This window comes from Chrysemys picta, chromosome 7 (genome assembly GCF_011386835.1).
Source record: "Chrysemys picta bellii isolate R12L10 chromosome 7, ASM1138683v2, whole genome shotgun sequence".
In the NCBI taxonomy this organism is placed as follows: Eukaryota; Metazoa; Chordata; order Testudines; family Emydidae; genus Chrysemys; species Chrysemys picta.
In genome coordinates this window covers 25,186,640-25,209,116 of record NC_088797.1, presented here as the reverse complement: position 1 = coordinate 25,209,116, position 22,477 = coordinate 25,186,640, and the positions used below count along the sequence as shown (strand labels likewise).

Here is a 22,477-nt window from a genome sequence, read left to right as displayed (position 1 = left end):
ATCTGTCCATAGGTATCATAATTCCTACGGCTGGAGTGAAGCTGGGATTGGACTCTCCTCAAATGCTGATTACGTCCAGCAGCTTGGCAGCAGGGGATTGTCTGGTGCATGGAGGGCATGGCCACCTGGAAAAATGTGCTGAGAGCACTGCACATGTCACCGAGCAAACAGGAAGGGGGCTTTCAAAATTCCAAAGGAATTTATAGGGCTGGGATGACAGTTGGTCACCTGAGGCCAGGGCAGTAGAGTTCAAACCAATGACCAAAGAGGCGAGAAGAGGCATTGTGGGACCCCTCCCAGAGGCCAATCACAGCACTGTGATAGACCCCGGTGTCTACACTGGCACCGCAGCGCTGTAGCCCCGGCGCAGAAAGCTTTACGCCTCTCACTGGGGTGGTTTTTTTAAAGTGCTGCAACTGCGCAGTTTCTACAAATTAAGTGGCTTGGCAGTGTGTATACCTTGGGATTTACAGCACAGAAAGCAGCTTTACAGCGCATAAATTTGCCAGTGTAGACAGGGCCTTAATCTCTTAACTCCAAGCACTGGGCCACATTCCCATCCTTTGCACATAAGCAAAACAATCCTGTCATTGGGGATTATACCTTCACACTCTCTAGGTGTGGTCTTATTTAACAAAAGGTTACAACACTTTTTAAGTAACATTTAATTTACAAAGGCCATTCTGGAAACACATACTGTACAAAAAAAGAGAACATTACTTTTGTTCTACATGCAAAGCACCTGTTAGTAGAAGGTATTCTGGGAATTATATCAAGTACTTTACATTCACATAAATATTGTTTCTTCACTGGTATGCAATGTTGTTAAAGATCTAGTGTGAAACTATTGTAAAGATGAAAGTTATAGTAAGTCAAAGTAACTGAAGCTAGTCAGATAACTGGCAAAAAGAAACAAACTTCTCTAGTTCACAGCTGGTATCCAAAGGGGAAAAATGCCCTCTCTTTTCAAAAACCTTTACCTTGATATGTACTGCTAAGTGCAAATGGTTCATTCCCCAACTACCCTTAATTAGCCCATCTCTAACATCACTACCTTTTGAAATAAAGTGTTAGAACTGGCTAAAATTCTCCCCCATTGGGAAAACTGTTTTGTACTCAGGAAAGGATTAAAAAAAGAAGTGTTCACATTTTTCACAGCCACTTATTCAGTGACATTTAGGGAGTCTACAATACTTGATGGGAAAGCAATTTCATTGTACTGTAAAGAAAGCTTGAAATCAAAGCTAACAAAAATCTTAGAAACTTTCAGAATGTCTCATTTAACACTTTGAGAAAGCCATTTACAAACCTATGCACTTATCCAACAAGGTATCCCATTAAGGGGTTTGAAAAAGGCATCTCTACAAATAATTTTCAACTCTACAGATGTGGAAAGCCTGCATCCTGCAGATAACACTGAAAAGCATTTTCATTTGCCAGTAAAACCAAAAACTGTATGGTTATGTCATGTTCAACACAGCAGGTAACCTTCTTTTGTAGTCCGAGAATAAGAAACTGTACTTGACCAGAGTTTATTATGGAATACGTGACATGGTAACATAAAACTAAGTGAAAATTCCATTGCATAGTAAACATCCAGTGAGGCCTTCAACACAGGAGTATCCTTAAATGACCATTATACACTATAATTATATGCTCCAATCCCGTGAGCTGGTGAGCACCATGCTCTGAGTAGGGTTAGATGAATCAGGGGTAGCACTGGTGCAGCTGCAGCCTTAAAGATGTAAACAATTTCCTAGTGCCGACAAAGTCCATTGACTTGAGTTGGAATTAAGGATACTCACAGCCTCACAGGAGGCACTTGGCACCTTGCCGGATCAGGCCAATGATTATGAATTATGGAGATAAAAGTTATATGAAAGAGCTAAGGATGGGGATGCTTTACTGGTTTTTGTATTTGGATAAATTAAATAAATTGTTTAATGCTCATGAACATGAGGAAAAAGAGCAACAGTCAGATGTGGTTCAGGCCCTTCAAAGGGATATAATTCTTCAAATCTTCTTCAGTCTTGATCTAAGGAACATCTAGAATACCGGACCAAAAATCAGAGGTGAGTCTAAACAAATCTGAAACAGTCTAGAAGGAATCTTCATTGTAACACAGACTTTCTTTAGGTGCCTTCAATGTATATATTACACAGTATATTATTAAACAGTATTACAATGAATATATTACACAGACTCCCTCTACAGCAAGAATTCACAATTATTTTTATAACAAGGACCACAATTTAGCAGAGGTTGTCTCACAGACCAACTACCTAACCATTTACAATTACATGGACCACCTTCCCTCCAATTCACATTTATATACTATGAAAGAAATATGTGAAGGTATTTTTGAATCGGATTTGGCAACTAGAAATGAAAAAGAGCTAGTGCCATCTGATCAGCCAGCATTCTGCAAATGACCAATGATCCTTGGACCACAGTTGGATAGCTGCTGCTCTAGTCTCTCTATAGATTTAAACACCTGGGGCAAATTCAGAGGTGATGTGTACATTAGATCACCTTGCACTAAGGCCTTGCCCACACACAGAAATTGTACTACTTTAACTACAGTTAAACCCCTCTAGTGTGCACACAGCTATAATGGTATAAAAGTGCTTATATATTGGTATAATTTATTCCCATACAGCAAAGAGAATAAGCTAGAGTGTCCTAAGCACTTTTAAAGTGGTATAACTACATCCTCACTGCAAATTTAACAAGCTTTTATTTCAGTAAAAGTCACTCCCCACAACTGAAATTCACCATTACAAAATGTGTGTAGACCAGGCCAAGGGCCATCTTACGGTAAACTTAAAGTGGTTGAAAACTTGGAATTTCCATTTTGAAATTTTGTTTCATCCTGAATCAAAAAATGAAGCTTCTGAAAATTTTTATTTCAGAAGTATCAAAATGACCTTATCAAAGTGCTTTGTTTTGACAAGGTCAGAGTGCTTTATTTTGACTATATCATTTTGAATATATTATTACTATACCCAAAAAAGCACTTAAATAATTTCTCATAGAAAATGTTGATGAAATTGATACATGACTATGAAATGAATCAGCATTTTCCAATGGAAACCTGTTGGCTGGAAAATTTTCAACAAGCTCTACAGTAATTTAGACACTGTTAGAGATACTTACACCTACTCTGTTTATGTCTAAGGGAATGTAAGCAGGATGGGGGGTATTTTAAATTACACTGTCTACAGAACTTTGGGATGCAAGGTACACTTCGACTTCCTTAGGCCTGGTCTACACGGGGTGTGTGTGTGTGTGTGTGTGTGTGTGTCAATCTAAGTTATGCAACTTCAGCTACGTGAATAACGTTCCAAAGGTGTCTGAGTGCAGGAGAGTTTAAGTTAGGGAAAGAAGTTCTAAGTTATACATCCTTGTTGTATTTGACCCATAGTGTTCTTCTAGCAAAATTCTGTAAAAATCTTAAATTACATTAAAAAGGTGATAATTATCAGTATATTCACTTACAAACACAATTGTTCTTTCAAACATAAATGACAATTATACATTACAGTGAGAAAGTCTGAAGATTTTTCTTTTTGAAGATGGTCCTTATATGTAGATCCAAAATCAGCACCAGATGAAAACATTTAGGGACAATTTATCCCAAAAGAGCCACACATGCTTATCTTCTAAAGGTGACGTAAGTGAGGTCTATTTATAAGCCAATAACTCCTAAATGTGCTCCTGATCTGCTTATATACTGTGTTTCAGATGCTGGAGCTCTAAAGTGGGCATTTTTAGCATAATACCACCATTAATTCAATTTCTACTGTCTGAAAAAGCACTTAACTGAATGTCCATTTCAGTAGTTCAAGTTACTCTTGACTATAAGTAAAATAACTCATATCCAGTAACTTTCCCTGATGCAAAGCCAATACAGAGCCGGCTGGTGACATGTTTGTATAAGTATACCTGCTACTTTACAAGTGCCAGTGAAAAATCTCTGGAAACTGGGAATGGCTGAGCCATTACAAACATTGAATCTATCTCCCCATGTAAGTATTCTCATATTTCTTATCAAACTGTCTGTATTGGGCTATCTTGATTATCACTTCAAAAGTTTTTTCCTCTTACTTAATTGGCCTCTCAGAGTTGGTAAGACAACTCCCACCTTTTCATGCTCTCTGTATGTGTATATATATCTCCTCAGTATATGTTCCATTCTATGCATCCAAAGAAGTGGGCTGTAGCCCACGAAAGCTTATGCTCAAATAAATTTGTTAGTCTCCTGTTCTTTTTGCGGATACAGACTAACACGGCTGCTACTCTGAAATCTGGAAACAAGATCACTTTGAGAATTTAGGACAGTATCTCAATGATTCTGGTACCATTAAAAACAAAGTAAACAAGAAGTTTTCATTTTGTGACACATATCCTGCTTCCACAAATTTTATTATATATGAAGAAAAATATACTCGTTTGCCTCAAACTAACAGAATGAAACTTCAAACAATAAAGAAATATCTTTCAGCAAGAATAAACCCTAAAGTAGAATGCAATATCCTCTGCTACAACTTCAACTCCTGGAAGGAGCCAAATGGTTGCAACATTTTGTTCATTTTATGACAACAGGCATGAAGAACTTAAGATAAAGCAAGTGACTGACCCAGATGTATGCAGATGACATTTACTTAGGTGACCAAGCACTGTCATTCCCAGTACTTTGAAGACACCCTCAATGCTGACTTGATTAAGATGGCCAAATACTTGTAGACGGTGACATTTATAACCAAGTGTGACCAAGACAGTTTCAAATGTGTATCATCTTTACAATGCCACAGCAGCCCAAGAACTGAATATCTTTCTTAACGGACATTGCTTGAAATACAGATCCCCAACCAGTTTACCTCAGAGTAACCCTAGATATAATATTTCTCACATATCTTAGCCACCTGAGGAAAACTGTGGCTAAAGTGAGGTCATGTAATAACCTTCTAAGCAAATTGGCTGGTACATCATGGGGAGCATGAAGCACTCATGAAATTTGATTTATTTCACATAGGTTATTTTGGGTGCTGCATTTATATAATGGAATAACTCATTTTAGAATGATACTGTAATTTGAATTATTTTCTTGGACCTTGATATTGCAGGAGAAATATAAATATGATTCAGATAAATGTATTTTCAGTTAGGCCCATTCTGTGCCTGAAAACAACAGAAAGGCACAATGCAAAAAATCCCTCTGGTTAGCTGTAGTTCTGGCTAAAGTGAGAACTACTGAATAAACAGAATTTATATACATCTGGGGTGTAAATCTATGAGAGTGCCTCTTAGTCAGATACTCATAAGGAAGAAATACACATTTCTCACAGTGAGAAATTTGATAAAAAGTTGTATAGCCCTCACCCACCACTGAATATTAGCAGTAAAGAGGCACCACCAACTTGAAAGCTAATCCATAATTTAGAAAAATGAATGCAAAGTTGTTTCAGGTACCACACCTGGTCTTAAAAAATCCTGCCATGTTATGTGATGGTACAATCCAAATTTTGTATTTTTTAAAATGACTTGCTCCTCACCATACAGTGTGAAAGATCTGCAGCAAAAGGAGAAACTGACTAAACGAGCACAGGAGAAAACAGTGAAAATGATTATACACAAAACAAACACACTGAGAAAGGAAAAAAGAAAAAAATCTCCCTCTAATTCAGTTGCAGAAATCTTAAACGCTATTTTCAGAGAGAAGTGTAATTTTTAATCTGACAATGTCTCTTAAAGTGTAAGAATCTCCTCATGTAAGAATTATAACCTTAGTAAGAAAAATAATAGGCATTTCAATTTACTGTGTACTTGTCCTCACTAAAAGCCTGATCCAACAGTCATTGAAGTCAATGGGAATCTTTCAGCCCCTGAAGCTAAATAGTGTTTTAAAGTAAGCAGACACTGATCAGTGTAGTAAAATCATCATTTATATAAAAATTAAATCAGTGTTTCCAAATAAGACTACTGGATAGCTCAAATTTATTTACAGAAACAGTTTTTTGGGGGGTGGAGGTTGGGGCAGGGGAGGAGGGGGGAGTCCTAGGGAGGAGACAGGCGGAACTGAGGAGAATCAGCCAATTAGAAACAGCTTATTTGAACAGAAAACTGCACACATTTAAAAACTGCATCCTTTGCGTAAAAGCTGGCTTCTAGATGTCAGAAATATTCCATAGAACAATCACAATACAGGTCTTCAGTAACGATGCACTTAGCTCTCACTATTGCACTAATACCAAGGTTTTACATTTTGAAAGTATTAACATAATGCATCATTTGATATAATTGAAATAAAATCAATGTAATACAATGATGCAATGGAATAAATTCACATCCGGTTTAGTGTCTTGGCTTCACACTGAGTTTTTGTCTTGATATTTATCTAGCGGCTGGGGATCCATTACTTTCTAACAACAGTCTATTCTACTGACATTATTATCCTCCAATTATTACACTATAGAAACAGGACATTTTCAGTCTAGTTGGCAATGATATATGTTAAATTTAAGTTGTATGCAAAACTAATGTTATTTCAGGTCATGAATGAACAGGCTGCAGCTGAAATGGCCTTTGTTTCAGAAAACAACAGGATATCCGCATTTTAGTTCAAGACAAAAAAAAAAACTTAAGAAATTACTCACGCTTGCATCAAGGCTGCAGATACTGATCGCATCTTCATCTTGGGTACTCTGTTTCCGTTTCTTCTGTAAAATAAAATGGAAAGAAAAGCTCAGACATTAGTAAAGATTACCAAGTTGCCAGCAAGAAGATCTTGAAACAGATAAGTAAGCATGTAACAGATATCACACAATAATACTTTAATCATTTGTTCTTTCTTTACGCATATTAATAGGTTAAGAGGATAACAGCTACATGTGACTATTAGTTCAATATTCACTTTTTTCTTGTGAATCTGAAAATGGCCACTGTTTTCTTATGGGCATATTCTATCATGTGCTACTATATATTAGGGCCTGCTTCCTCTTCCTATCCTCCCACCTCCTCATATCACCTCACAGTAATCCAAACTATAAACCCCAATTTTAGACATAATTCAGAAGTAGTATAATAATTAGCTGCATGAATCAAACTTGCCATGGCTATTTGTTGATAAAAGGATACAGGATCTTCAACTTCCATGTAGGCACCCACCAGACACCTATTTTAATCTGACAGTAGGAGGATGGTAGCTCTGTCAGAGCAGCATAATCTCCCTAGTAGTCATTTTAACACATAACGTCTTAATGAGAAGTTAGTGAGAACTTTTTGACTGAAACTTATTGCTCAGATACTGAGCAGTCATTTAAAGACAGGTGCACTCTACTATTATGTTTAAATAAAACTTTCCTACTTTCTACAAATAAATGTAAATATTGGGAAATATTTAAGATTTTTTTTAATAGAACAAAGCTTATTTTTATAGCTAATTTTGCATGCAGTTCACTATGGACCAGTACAAGGACCGTCCACCACATAAGCCTTTAAAATGGTGCTTAAGTGGGACCTTAAGTGGTATGTAAGTCTAGAATGGGATCTCTGCATAAGGGGTTAGTTTCACCTTTTGTGAAATGTCAGACAAGGCTTTGGGGTGATTTTATTATTATTAAAAAGAAGAGTATCTGTATAAAAAGGTCAAGCCTAGTAGTTTCAAAGGGCTCTTGAATATTTCTTTTGCACAAGGTTTCAATTTAAATGGGACTCTAAATCATTTTTCAGGGAGTATAAAACTGAGCCAGTGTGCACTCTGTCATCATTAATTACTTTGATTGACCCAGGCCACTATTTTACAGCAGCATAACAAATTGTAAGTCATTTTCAAATAACTCATGTCAATTTTTTTTGCACAGTTTCCTGGGAAATAATAACATATAAAAATCTATACACTTGGAGGTATCAAAAACATCCAGACTCATTTCAGAAAGGTGATCCAAAGAAGAATTGAACTCCTGACCAAAACAAGTGCTTCAGCCACCACAATCTAATAGGAATGTTCTGTTCTCTTACCACTATCATGCTTCAGCAAAGTAGAAGCCAAAACTTACCAGCCCAAATCCAACAGTTTCACTTCAAGCATAGTTACTGCTGCCCAGAATCAAATTACTCTGAGCAGAAACAAATATTCTTGTAGTGCATTTGTTTGCCTGATTGGGTCCTTATGTAATTTTCAAATGCCCTGTGCTTATTCTATTTTTGAATGTGATCAGTTTCACAAGGCTGCTATTACTTTCCACTTACAAGTCTTCCCTAATGATCATTGAGACTGTGTATGATCTTTCCTTTTATGAATTGTTAGAACACTATGCACCCCATGAAATACACACAAAAACCCTGCATATTACTATAGTTTAATTAATTATGCCCCACATACGTTAACAGTTGTACTACCGGTAAAGACGATGGGTAAAATGTTCAAAAGTGCCTAAGTCACTTTGAAAATGAGTTTAGGCTCCTAAGTCACATGTAACTATATAATGTATATAGTTATATTAAAAATACTTACACATTGTATTGCATGCAGTTTGACAAGACAATATGAACGTTTTATATTAAAAATTACGTAAAATAAGGAAATAAAAGTTGATTTTGTGTATGTGCGCGTGCGTGGGGTGCACGTGTGCACACACAGTTGACATTAGGTCTTTCCAATATATACATTTCAACAAACAAATGCTATCTCCAAATAGCCAACATGGCAACGTTTGAAAAACAAGTGCATTTACACCACAAGAATTATATTAAAATTTGTTTGGCTTTTTGGTAAATAAGTCAGTGATCCCATTCTGTCACATATTCACTTTTTTGTTTTGTGACATGACAGACACTCTTATGATGTCTTCACACAGGTTCATCACAAGAGAATTCTCTATGCCCAGTGAAAAACAAATAGTACGAAAAAACATTTAACAGAGCTCTGCATATTCTATTGCACCAAACTGATTTAGGAAACAAGAGATTTGATCCTTATTTATCCAGCTGTGTTGTCTTCCTTGTCAAACAGAGATAAGTGTTTGAGATAACTGAAGATTTATTTCCCACTGTGAATTCTATGTGTTGTAAAGAAAGTGAGTAAAAACATATAGAAGACACATTGGGCCCCGGTTTTATGGCAAGGCCCAAGTTTAAGTAAAATTCAGGATTGTTTTACTTCTCATTGAAGTATTTGAATATTATACATCTTTCAAGAAAGCCCCTCAAAGCAGTGACAGTCTATATCAGGGGTCGGCAACCTTTCAGAAGCGGTGTGCCGAGTCTTCATTTATTCACTTTAATGTAAGGTTTTGCATGCCAGTAATACATTTTAATGTTTTTTAGAAGGTCTCTCTCTCTATAAGTCTATATATTATATAACTAAACTATTGTTGTATTGTAAAATAAACAAGGTTTTCAAAATGTTTAAGAAGCTTCATTTAAAGTTAAATTAAAATGTTGATCTTAGGCCGCCGGCCCGCTCAGCCCGCTGCTGGTCTGGGGTTCTGTTCACCTAGGCTGGCAGTGGGCTGAGCGAGGCTCAGGCCACTGCTGCTCAGGGGTTCCATCCGCCGGCTCCTGCCAGCCGGGACCTGCTCCTGCCAGCCAGGATCTGCTCAGCCCACTGCCAGTCTGGGGTCCCGGCCCTGCCCACATACAGTGGGTACCTTCTCCCTGGTTCTGGCCCATTCTCTTCCTCTCTCTGCACTGAGCACAGGTATGTGGGTGAAGGAGCAGGCTGGGGTTGGGGTGTAGGATCTGGCCAGGAGCTAGAATGAGGGAGGGGGCTCAGGGTTGGGGCAGGAGGTTTGGGTGTGGGGCACGTACCTGGGCAGCTCCCATTTGGTGTGAGGGGTGCAGCGGGGAATGTGGAGGAAGGGTGCAGGAGCTCCCGTTTGGTGCTCAGAGTGGGGGTGGGGATGTGGGGGGTGCATGGGGCATGGGGGGTGCATGGGGTGTGGGGGGGCTGGGTATGTGGGGGGGTGCAAGAGTCAGGGCAGAGGGCTGGGGGCATGTGAGGGGGGTGTAGGTGTCAGGGCATGGGGTCGGAGGGGCTGTGTGGGGGTGCCAGAGTCAGGGCTGGGGTTGTGGTGGGGTGAAGGAGTCAAGCAGAGGTCTGGGTGTGTATGAGGGGGGTCCAGGGCTCAGGACACGGGCCTGGGGTGTGTGTGGAGCTGCGGGGCTCAGGGCAGAGGGCTGGGGTGTGTGGGGGGGGGTCGCGTGGAAAGATACTCCCAGCATCAACTGCAAAATGTAAAGTGGAATAGATTATTTGGCATAAGTTGTTAGCATATATTGTAACCATTGAAGATAAAGTGGCCCACTAACACCTCTGCAGGCATAGGACAAAAAGAGGGGGTGAGCGATTTACAGATTGTTGTATTAAACTATAAATCCAATGTCCAACCCCCTCTTTTTGTCTTATGACTGTGTTAAGGGCGCACTCTACCTTGAATGGTCCCTTATAATATGTGCTAACTACTTACGCTAAACAATCTGTTCCACATTGCCTTTTACTGTGACATTCAGAGTTCCCTTCCCAGACCTGAAGAAGAGCTCTGTGTATGCTCAAAAACTGGTCCAATAAAAGATATAACCTCACCCACCCTGTTGTTTGTCTAAAGCTGAAGAAGTCAGCCATGTAGTAACCTCCATATTTTAACAGCTGTAGATGCCAACTGGTGCCAATGACTACTCCTGGAAATAGCATGGACAAGTGTTGCATAAATGTACACGAGTTAATATTAAGACAGCTCACTTCTGACTTGTGACATCTCCGCTTTTCCAAATTGTGGGCCTCTTTGTGCAGACTGTAAATCATGCCGAATCAAGTCAAACCTGGCACTGTTTTTTGTGACCTGGACAACAGACTCTAGATCGAGCAACTGTTTTTTACTGTGCTCTGTGATTTTAGGTGCATGCAGTATTGCCAGTCCCAAGCATTCAAAAATCATGAATTGAACCCCATAAAATTATAACATAAAAAAAATCATTTTTTTAAAATATAATAAATATTGGGTGCTTTTTATTTGCCTTTTGGGTTTTCAGCCTCTACTATATACTTGGTGAACATTTTCATGTTTTTCTCCACAACCATGAAACTTTTTTTAAATCAAAAATTGATATGGTCACACAATCACTTGACTCACAGAGCTTGGGCTTCCAGAAAAACATCCATTACCACGAGACTTGCAAGAGCTGACAATACTGTTAACGTCTTGTACTTTAAGCTATTCCACCTCACTATCCTAATTTTGATCTTTTCTGATCTTCCTTTTACAAGAGAAAAAGGAGTAACGTAACCCCTCATTTAAAATGACTTGATGTCAGCATACTCTTTCCTACAATTTGGTGGCATCATAAAACTAGGTGCGCAAATAAAGTTTATGCAAACTACTGTCAAATAAAAGGATAGAAAGCAGAAGGAGGGGGAAATGGTTTATTTAGAAAGTATATATATAAATAATCTATATTTTGAAATCTTGGAGGAAAAAAGTTATAGCAGCTTCCAAGTTCAAATAGCAATCCCACAGAAAATCACCCCACGGGTTCTCATACTGTTTTGGTATAGAGTGTCTGTCTCATGGACTCCTCCCCTCTCATTCACGAGTGCATGAACTACCTTCACTATCATTTGCAATCAAAATGACATCCCTATGGCTACTACAGCAATTGCTGACGTGAAAAAAGTAATACAGTAACTCCTCACTTAACGCTGTAGTTATGTTCCTGAAAAATGTGACTTTAAGTGAACTGATGTTAAGCGAATCCAATTTCCCCATAAGAAATAGTGTAAAGGGAGGGGGTTAGGTTCCCCTACTCTGCAAGGACCAGGGGCGGGGCGCTCAACCCTCTGCCTGCCCACTCCACCTCTTCCCCCAACCCCCCACCCTTGACCCGCCTCTTCTCCCCTCCACCTCCTCCCCCTTTACTTCACACGCTGCATCCTGGCTCCTCCCCCATCCCTTTCCTTCCTTCTAAATGCCGCAAGCCAGCTGATTGCCGCCGGCAGGAGGCAAGGAAAGGAGGGGGGAGGCGCACCGAGTCCTCGCTCCTCCCCCCTCCCTCCTGCCCAGGGCAATCAGCTGGCTTGCGGTGTTTTGGAGGCAGAAGGGAGGAGTGAGGACTTGGCACAGGCTCCCCCTCCCTCCTGCCTGGGGCAATCAGCTGGCTTGCGGCGTTCGGGAGGCAGGGGAAGGAGGCAGAGCTCCTTGCTCCTCCCTCCCCTGCCTCCTGAATGCGGCAAGCCAGCTGATTGCCGTGGGCAGGAGGCGGGGGGGAAGAGGGGGAAAGGTGCTGATCCGGGGGGTTTGCCGGCGGCCGGGAGGCGCTGGGGGGCGGGGTGTAGGGAGGCGACCAGCTGTGGAGAAGGCAGACAGCCAAACAACGTAAGAGTGGAGCATTGCACAACTTTAAATGAGTATGTTCCCTAATTGATCAGCAATGTGACAACGAAACAACGTTAAGCGGGACAACTTTAAGGATAGGTCCGGACGACTTTAAGGGTAGGTCCACACTACCCGCCCGATTCGGTGGGTAGAGATCGAGGTCTGCAGAGGTCTGCTGCTTGCCAGGAGCTAGGATACACGATGTGACGGAGAGACTGCCGAGACTCATCAAGCCCTCGGATCGCTACCCCTTCCTGCTTCTCCACGTGGGCACCAATGATACTGCCAAGAATGAACTTGAGCAGATCACTGCAGACTACGTGGCTCTGGGAAGAAGGATAAAGGAGTTTGAGGCGCAAGTGGTGTTCTCGTCCATCCTCCCTGTGCAAGGAAAAGGTCTGGGTAGAGACCGTCGAATCGTGGAAGTCAACGAATGGTTACGCAGGTGGTGTCGGAGAGAAGGCTTTGGATTCTTCGACCATGGGATGGTGTTCCAAGAAGGAGGATTGCTAGGCAGAGATGGCCTCCACCTAACAAAGAGAGGGAAGAGCATCTTCGCAAGCAGGCTGGCTAACCTAGTGAGGAGGGCTTTAAACTAGGTTCACCGGGGGAAGGAGACCAAAGCCCTGAGGTAAGTGGGGAAATGGGATCCTGGGAGGAAGCACAAGCAGGAGAGCTCAAGAGGGGAGGACTCCTATCTCATACTGAGAAAGAGGAACAATCGATGAGTTATCTTAAGTGCCTATACACAAATGCAAGAAGCCTGGGAAACAAGCAGGGAGAACTGGCAGTCCTGGCACAGTCAGGGAACTATGATGCGACTGGAATAACAGAGACTTGGTGGGATAACTCACATGACTGGAGTACTGTCATGGATGGATATAAACTGTTCAGGAAGGACAGGCAGGGCAGAAAAGGTGGGGGAGTTGCATTGTATGTTGTGGCAGATGACAGAACAAGGAGCAATGGTCTCAAGTTGCAGTGGGGGAGGTCTAGGTTGGATATTAGGAAACACTATTTCACTAGGAGGGTAGTGAAGCACTGGAATGCGTTACCTAGGGAGGTGGTGGAATCTCCTTCCTTGGAGATTTTTAAGGCCCAGTTTGACAAAGCCCTGGCTGGGATGATTTAGTTGGGAATTGGTCCTGCTTTGAGCAGGGGGTTGGACTAGATGACCTCCTGAGGTCCCTTCCAACCCTGATATTCTATGATTCTATGATTCTTCTGGGATCGATTTATCGCGTCTCATCTAGACGCGATAAATCGATCCCAGAAGCGCTCCCCCGTCGACTGCGGAACTCCTGCTTGCCGAGAGGAGGAAGTGCTGTCGACGGGGGAGCTTGCCTGCGCCGCGTGGACCCGCAGTAAGTAAACTTAGTTCGATCTAGGAAACGTCGACTTCAGCTACACTATTCTCGTAGCTGAAATTGCGTTTCCTAAATCGATCCCCCGCCCCAGTGTGGACCAGCCCTAAGTGAGGAGTTACTGTACTTTTAACTTCTTTTAATATGTGCTTTAGCAGCTGAGAGCAAGGACCACCAGCAAGTATTTCAAGGACCACAGTTGATGGTACTTATACCACAAATGAGCATCAGTGGCTGATACAGTAAGTTTCACTAACTTTAAGAGTATTACAGAATATGTACTTTCACAAGAAATAACTATTTTTCAGGAAAAATTACCAACAGTAACAGTAGAAACAACTTGTCTTCTACGCTCTCCTCCCCAACAGTTGTTAAGCATAATGCTCTTCTTTTTCCACCTATTACTAACACAACCAACATATTTATTATGGCCAGTGCATGGCTTGTGAAATCCAGTAAGATCATTTGCCAAGGTGGTATTTTCTCTTTGATGAAAGAGAAGAGAGAATATCATAAAAGTCAAATGTTTTTATTGAACACGATGTTAATAATTTAAGCATAGCTGCTGACATGCATAATATATCATTACTAAACCTAAATACATCTATGAATTGCCTAATCATATTAAAATGCAATTATGCTATGTTTGAATCTCTTTCAGGGAATTTAAAAAAGAAAAAGAAAAAGCCCAGAATCTCATCCTCAAAATTATAGCCAAGATTTTATATAAAAGTGGGAGAAAAAAGTAGAGATCTATTTTAAAACCATAACAGTTGCATTTTAGCATTTTTTAATTTCAAAGCAGAACCAGACTGTGAATTCTCATATAAAGATATAATGGAAATGCTTAATTGAACCACATTCTCCCCTTTTACAGTGTGCATAATTGAACACCTCTTGCTGTTACGTTCTAGTGCAAAACATTATCAGCAACAAGTTAAGGACAGACTGGAATGCCAGAGGAACTCTGGTTTAGACAGCCAAACAAGCAGATGTGTAAATCGGAGGCAACACTCAGTACATTTTACTTTGCAGAATAAACTAATCTACATTATTAATAAGGACAAGCATGATGAATTAATGATGAAAGACATATAATAAAAAGTCAGGGATAGAGCGCTACAAAATGGACTTTGTTCACATGGTAATGCTTCATAAGGTACTAATAAATGAACTGTAGAATATTCTGTATAACTCATAAAAACTCTACATACGTAATTGCCCAAATCCTTTCAGTTTACTCCAAAGGGTTTAGGTACTGGTATATTTGGGTATGCTTTGATTCTTCAGTCTCTGCTTTGCAAGCAAGAACTATGGAAGTATTCTTCTTTTATGCCAGGTCTACATACAAAAGTTGTACTGCTTCATCACTAAGAAAAGCAAAAATAAAAAAAACACAACCCACGGCTGCAACTAACAGTTATACCAGTACAAAAACTGTGTGTAGACCACGCCTCAGTCTGTAAACCTTAAAATCCAATACATTCCAGAAGAATCAACATTCTAACATAACAAAAAGTTGGCTACTCCATCACTTCAAAGGAAAAGAATGCAGCTGAGGTCTATACACTACCCAGGGAGGGGACATTCTTCTTCTTAAAAGGAAGAAACCACAGAAAGATAGGAAATATCTTGTGTATTTAAAAAGAGTATGTGCTCCAAATTCTAGAAGGGATTAAGCATTATTCCCTTTTTTAAAATAAATATTTAGAGTTTTGGTGAATTATTACATATTTATAAATCATATAAGGTTAATCATTCAACTAGGAAACAACAATTCACCTCTGAAGCTATAATAAATGTTCTCTGCAATTACACAGAAATAAGGCAAAGGATAACATAAACCTAACAACATTAACACTGAAGGATAGTAACAAATGACAGCACATAAAACAAGATGATAGCTCCTTTGCTTAAGAATTCATTAAATGAATCTTACTCATGGTCACATGGCCATGGATTAACAAAGAACGTGACATTTCCAGCCATGGCAGAGTTCTACCTAAAGCTAATTAAAAAATTAAATAAGAAACACAAGCAAATTAGCAAGGCTGAAGGATTAGAATGAATTTGAAGAAGACAGGACAAACTGTTGTAGCTGCAGAGTTATCTAACAGCAACTATATATAGGCTTTTGGCCATTATTTTAGAAAGGGCATGTATGATTGACCCTTGGATCATCTGCCAAAATGTGTTCAATGTGATTCATTCTCCATTCCAGCCTCCTTTGCTCTGCCAAACCCTCACTGGTACAGAAAATTCTTGGTTTCAGTGCCTGTTTCCATTCTCACATACACAGCCACTTCTTGAGTCCCAATTCAAATATTTAAAGATAATGTTTAAAGATAAGTGTTTTTAGTAAAACCCTCTTCAGTCTGAACTGAACAATTATAAACAGATTACATCAGGTGGAAACCAGCAGGTTAAAGTTGTAGCAGACAGTCACAGAGCCTTAAAAATGTGACCGTCCTTCATGATTTTTATATTCCTAAAAATGATGGTCAAACTAATTTTACTAATTATTTTCATTATATGTATGTATGCATTACTATTTTTTCCCAGTGTCAATTATTTTTAATCTGGACAAGGATGTTTATTCTTTGATGTCTTTTTGTTAATAAGTATAGAGGGAACAAATAACTGATTACTCCATATCTATCTTTTTACTTCTCTTTTGGAATATGAAGCATAGTTCATTCAAAAATAAAATGTATTGCTTCCAAATCCTACCAGGAACCATTTCTCTCCCACCCTCACCCCCCCCCCCCCGTATGTTAATGAAGTGCCATATTTTCAAACACGAGCCTCCATCTCTGCAGGCACAAAACTCTGTGGGTTAGGGTTACCATCCGTCCGGGTTTCCCCGGACATGTCCGGCTTTTTCAGCGTTAAATGGCCATCCAGGGGGGATTTCTAATCAAGTAGAAATGTCCAGGATTTCCCCCTTCCCCTCATGCAGAGTGCAGCTCGGCTGATTGGATGGCGGGGGCTGATTGAAAGCCGCTCGCAGCCACTGGGGCCTCTAGCAGCCAGAGTCCCTCCCCCTCCCCGCTCCCTCCTCCCCTGCAGAGCAGCACAGAACAGTGTTTGAGTCCACGTGGAGCCCGCAGCTCTCCCTCTGCCGGGTGAGTGGGGGAGCAGAGGCTGCAGGGCGAGGAGGATCAGGGCAGGCAGGGGCATAGAGGCTGCAGGGGCAGGGCAGGCGGGGGCATAGAGGCTGCAGGGGCAGGGGGTGTAGGGGCAGGGCAGGCGGGGGGTGCAGAGGCTGCAGGGTGAGGAGGAGCAGGGCAGGCAGGAACATAGAGGCTGCGGGGGCAGGGCAGGCAGGGGGTGCAGAGGCTGCAGGGGCGGGGGGTGCAGGGGCTGCAGGGTGAGTGGGGAGCAGGGGGCACAGAGGCTGCAGGGGAGGGGGGGTGCAGGGGGCACAGAGGCTGCAGGGATGGGGGGGTGCAGAGGCTGCAGGGCAAGGAGGAGCAGGGCAGGCAGGGGCATAGAGGCTGCAGGGGCAGGGTGGTGCAGGGCAGGTGGGGGGGGTGCAGGGACTGCAGGGCGAGTGGGGAGCAGGGAAGCACTTAGCAACCCCCAACCAAGATCAGAGCGGGACGGAGGAGGGGGAATGCGGGGTGCTCAGAGGAGGGGGCAGAGTTGGGGCAGGGACTTTGGGAAAGGGGTTGGAGAAGGGGCGGGGCCAGGGGCGGAGTTGGGGCAGGGCCGGGGGCGGGACCAGGGCCCCGTGGAGTGTCCTCTTTTTTAAATGTTTGAATATGGTAACCCTACTGTGGGTAAAATTGTCAAAAGCACTTATGTGACTTACATGACTAAGTATCACTAAAAGTCACCTAAATGCTTTTTGAAATTTTATCCTGGGCTTGCCAAAACTGAGCTTCTCCCAACCCCCTGAAAATAATGAGAACGAAAACCTGGCCTTAAAAGCATAAGTAACAGTAAAGCTATCAGCAACTGCATGTTTCTGATTAACACGTTTCTAGAAATACATTCAAAATTCCACAAATGAATTAAAAGCCCTCTAATAAAAAATAACCACTTCATTGATTCTAAACGTATATTTGTATGATTAAGCATTATCTGATTTTCAGTGCCCTAGAGTGCTACAGACACACTGTGCAACTAAATGTCTAATTCCATGAATTTAAAATCCAAATGTTAAATACAGTTAAGCTGTATAATAACAAAAACCTGAGCTTCCTAAGGTAATTTAAGTAGTAAGTAATCAGTGTCCCTACCATATTAAAATATTGATTGTGTGCACTGCTTGAACAACAAACACACAGAAAAATTCTAGTTGTATCATATCACATTATGTATTAGGTTATCCTCTTTTCTTAAATCATGTAGTATTATATAAATCCAAGGTAACATGATATGACAACAAAAGCAAATATGCTGATAAGGGTAGGATAGCACTAGAGTGGAAGGACTGATTTTTTATACCATCCACAGACAGCATGTCCAGTTCCTATTAATATTACCTAGAATTCAGCATGTTCTGTAACACTGACATATTATAATGAAAATAAAGAACAGGACTTATAGATTCCTATGGATAGGAAAGGGAGTGTGACAGACAGATCACAAGCCCAGACAACAGAATGTGCTGTATAAACAAGCATGGATCATTCCATCAGCATGCCAAGAAAGGGACACTCATGCGACATGATTGAAGATTTGAACACAAACATGTCATGGAATGGATAAGTTAAGGTCCTTATGGAAACTCAAGATTGACTGCATTGCACATGTATAATACTTTTGATTACAAGTTAGGATACTAAATTTTTATCACACATTATCTGTATATACACATGTACTCTATATAAGCCAACTGGACAAGTTAATATTACTATAAGGACCTTACATTCTGAGAGTGTATTAACTTTCTTCTAGATTAAACCTCAAGAAGAAACCTCAATATTATATGGTTCCAGAGGTCTATGAGAAGAAACAGACTCAGAAAAATTTAGAAAATACATGAAAATTAGTGTCTCGCACTGAGATAAATCAATACTATTTAGGATCCTCTCTCCATATTGGGGAAGTACCGGTAATCCGAAATCTGAATACCCCTGAAATTTGCAGTATTTAAAATCTGGATCTGAATTTTCTGACTCGAGCCTATCTCTACTTTAAATTCCGAACAAAAACTAGGAAAGACATAATTATAGTCAATATCCTGTCCTTGTCCAATAGGCGGATGTGTTGTTTGAAAAATCTGAGATAATGAGAGAATAATCCCCGTTCATTTTAAATGTCTTTTATTTAGTTGATTAGTGTCATAACTGCAATATTATTTAATCACAGTATTTTCTATTTAATCATAAGTTTTCCAGAACAGCATAATGCATCTGTGGTCAAGTAGCATCTATCTCACTACAAATTTGTTCTTTATTATTTGTTGTATAATTATTAAAATTAAAAACAGGTCTGGAACAGTTTTGATTTATATCCTCACTAGGAAATGGTTTGGGTGTTAAGTCCTTGATGCCTCCTCTTTCATCTGTGCTTCAATTGCAGATATTAGCAATAGGGGTGTGTGTGTCTGCACATGTGAGTAAGCATTCACGCCTGTCCCGTTGTGACTTCTCTGCATACAAAAATGTGTGCACTGGCTACTCATATATACACAGTGTACACATTTCAAGTGTATACCTCTAGACTTAAGGACATTTTCTTCTCTTTGTGCCCAACAGACAGTTAAAAAAATATTTTTTTTTAAACCAAGCCAAAGCACTAGTTCTCAGTTCATACTGCATCTATGGTAAGTGTCAACCTTTAGCTGTTTTCACTGGACTGTTGGCTAAAAGAGTGTGTTCCCTTTCTCCCCCCCTCCACCTTGTCAACCTCAAAAATAGCCCAAAGGGATTAATTTCTTTCCATAAAAACAAACAAACAAACAATAGAAATCCCAACACATTCACCTTTGGGCAGAGACTGTTTTAGAAAGCTATGACTGTGTTTTAGAACACCTGCTGTTAGCAATTTTAAGTATATAGCAGGTGCTACTAAGTGCCCTTCTTTCACACCATGTGGGTCAACATCACTGGCAGGCTAAAAGCAGAATGCTTCCTGGTCTCAATATATCAAGATAGAATTGTTCTTCTCAGTAATTATCTCACAGGAGATGAGAAAGTAAGATATCTAATTATATAAAAAAGCAATGATTTAATTACAGGAATTAGAGTAATGAGACATTGTTACAGGAAGCATGGATTGGCATCCTCTCTTCATCACCAGGTTTATTTTATCGATACCGGAGATTTATATACTACCACCTGGGAGAGGAAATACAAGATGTATGAAAATAACTAGATAAAAAATATCCCGTGATGGGGAAGGAAGTAACAAATCTACTTTAGCCATTTTTTTTTCCAAAATACAAGTGTGTCTCACACAGAATTGCACCAAAATAACTACGTTTAAGAAAACCAGTCTGCTCCTATTGCTAAAGCATGCCCTTCACGTAAATCAGGATTTAACCCTACTAGGTCAAAAAAAGGGACTGCAGCACTTTATTTTAAATCACTTGAAAAATTGCAAGTCCCAGAAGACTGCTGGACTGCTCTCCAACATTGTTATTGGGGAAAAAAGATCTGTGTAAGAAGCTGGGTTTTTCATCATATTCCAAAATGTGATTATATTTTGCCAAATAAAAGAATGTCAAGATGCGCTATATTATAGTGGGCTGTGAAATGTACATAAAGGTATGTACTTTAAGAAACCATTGAAATGTGTTCAGTACCATTCTGGCTCTCGAGGGATTATAAATATATTAATTTCAGATAGGCAGAAGTTTCATGGATGATATAGCTCCAAAATAAAGTAAAATCAGCATCAAGTTAGAAACTTAAAAGTTTATATTTTGGGTAGGTTGGTCTCCTCAGTATAACAATGAGCTATACTAACCCAAGTGTTTTATACATGTGGTTCTCAATTAACACACACAAAATTTGTTTTGGATCCAATTTAAATTGGGTATAAAATTACCTGTCCAAAAGATTAATCTTCTTCCATTATAAGGTTTGTTGAATAATTACTAATTTAACATTTCCTGCCACAGATGGTAGGATATAACATCACAAAGCAGACTTTTGAAATGAACCACAACAGGCAGCAGTGGTGTCTTATTACTCAGCTTAATGCCAGCTTGCTTTGTGGTACTAGAAGAAGACTAAGGGCTCATGTAAGATTAGCCATTTTACATCTTATCATATTACTACTGTACTGGTATTCAAGTTTCTACGATGAAATAAGAATTACAGATGCCAAAAGGAATTTTGTATTAACTGATACAATACAAAGTTCTTAATTACAGCTCTTTATTTGTGTGAGGAGTGAAGGGGGATGAACAGACCATGTCATGCTAATCCTATGAGCCTTCCTTCCTACAATGGCTAACAAAAAGCCTATGATTTTCCCCTTGGATGACCACCTCCCCCCATCCCAAGGTTTCTCATTGCTATTTGATTAAAATCTAACAAATAGGGTTCTTTTAAAAAAGAGAAAAAATAACATGTCTCCCACTTCAAGTGGATCCAAATACAAGTGAGTCTCAGAACAGTCTTCTTTGAGGCCTGCATGGACAGGACTCATCTCTTTATTCCTTCTCTTTTGTATTTTAGTGGTACTTTCACATTATACCAGTGAAAGCCCTGAGATTTTGAAGGCAGTCCTGAGGGCATGGGAAACCCCACAGGATCCTGAAGTAGATTTGCTCACAGCACAATGTCTCTTTGAAGGTTTAATGATGCAAAGTACATACCCACAGGGCCATAATTTTATAGGCTAATACCAGATTCTAATACAGAATGAAGAAAAGCATAAAAGAACAATTTACCCAATCTTCTAACCACTAATATATCAGTTCTTTATATAATATTGGTGCAAATAATTCACTTGAACTCTAAACAGAACCAAAAACCTTTAAAATTTTGTAATACATTAGCTTCTGTGTATGTTTCTACTGCCCTCTACTGTTTAGAATATGCAAGACCTGATCAAATCTCTGACACAGCAATTCTCCTGTTCTCTGATTCAGGACCTGAACATTTAATTTAAGTCCTACTCCTATTGATAACTAATGGAGATTCCCTCTAGGGTCCAGCAATAGACTAAGTATTTTTAACAGATATTTGCAAGTTCTAGTACGATCCCGTATGCATGCAGTTAGCTGGCCACCATGGTGTCTATATATTGGTATGTGCATGGCCAAGAATGGTTAGAGGATTCAACTAAAAGCTACACAAGTTTTTATATCAACTACAAGAAACATACATTTGTCTGTTTTGATTTTACCGAAAATCTAATGAATGCTATTACAGGCCCTTATGAAAACAGGGTCCAAATCTCTTTGTAATTCTAATCTGGCTACCTAAATTCACAACCCTGCCAGGAAAATGGCAGCAGGAAAGAGCATCCTCTGCCATCCAACTTTGAACGTGAAAAGTGAGATTTATTCTTTTGTCTTTGTAATGTGAGATGGATTTGAGATTTTGCCATCAAAGTAACAAAATGAAAATGAACAATGAAAATCTCATTCACTGTGTGTAACTAACAGGAAATAGGTGGGCATATACGGGATGCTGGAAGCAAAGCTTTATTTGAGGACTGGACTATTTATTCTCTTCTCCCGTCCCTTTTTGGGAAGGCAAGGAAGAGTACAAATTATTAGAATCTAACTGAGAGCTAAATATGTTTAAATCTATTTCATGGTTTGCAATAGACTCC

The 22,477-nt window shown here is 40.0% G+C and overlaps 1 protein-coding gene across 6 annotated transcripts in view; it reads right to left on the bottom strand.

The window, feature by feature from the left end:
• ARHGEF3 (Rho guanine nucleotide exchange factor 3) overlaps window positions 1-22,477 on the bottom strand; it is a 265,172-nt gene that overhangs the window by 128,342 nt on the left and 114,353 nt on the right. For all 6 annotated transcript variants that reach the window (XM_005310014.4, XM_065550989.1, XM_008174741.4 and 3 more), the window contains one exon: window positions 6,657-6,719. In XM_005310014.4, the coding sequence (XP_005310071.1) occupies window positions 6,657-6,719 (63 nt within the window). The remainder of the gene's footprint in view (window positions 1-6,656; window positions 6,720-22,477) is intronic.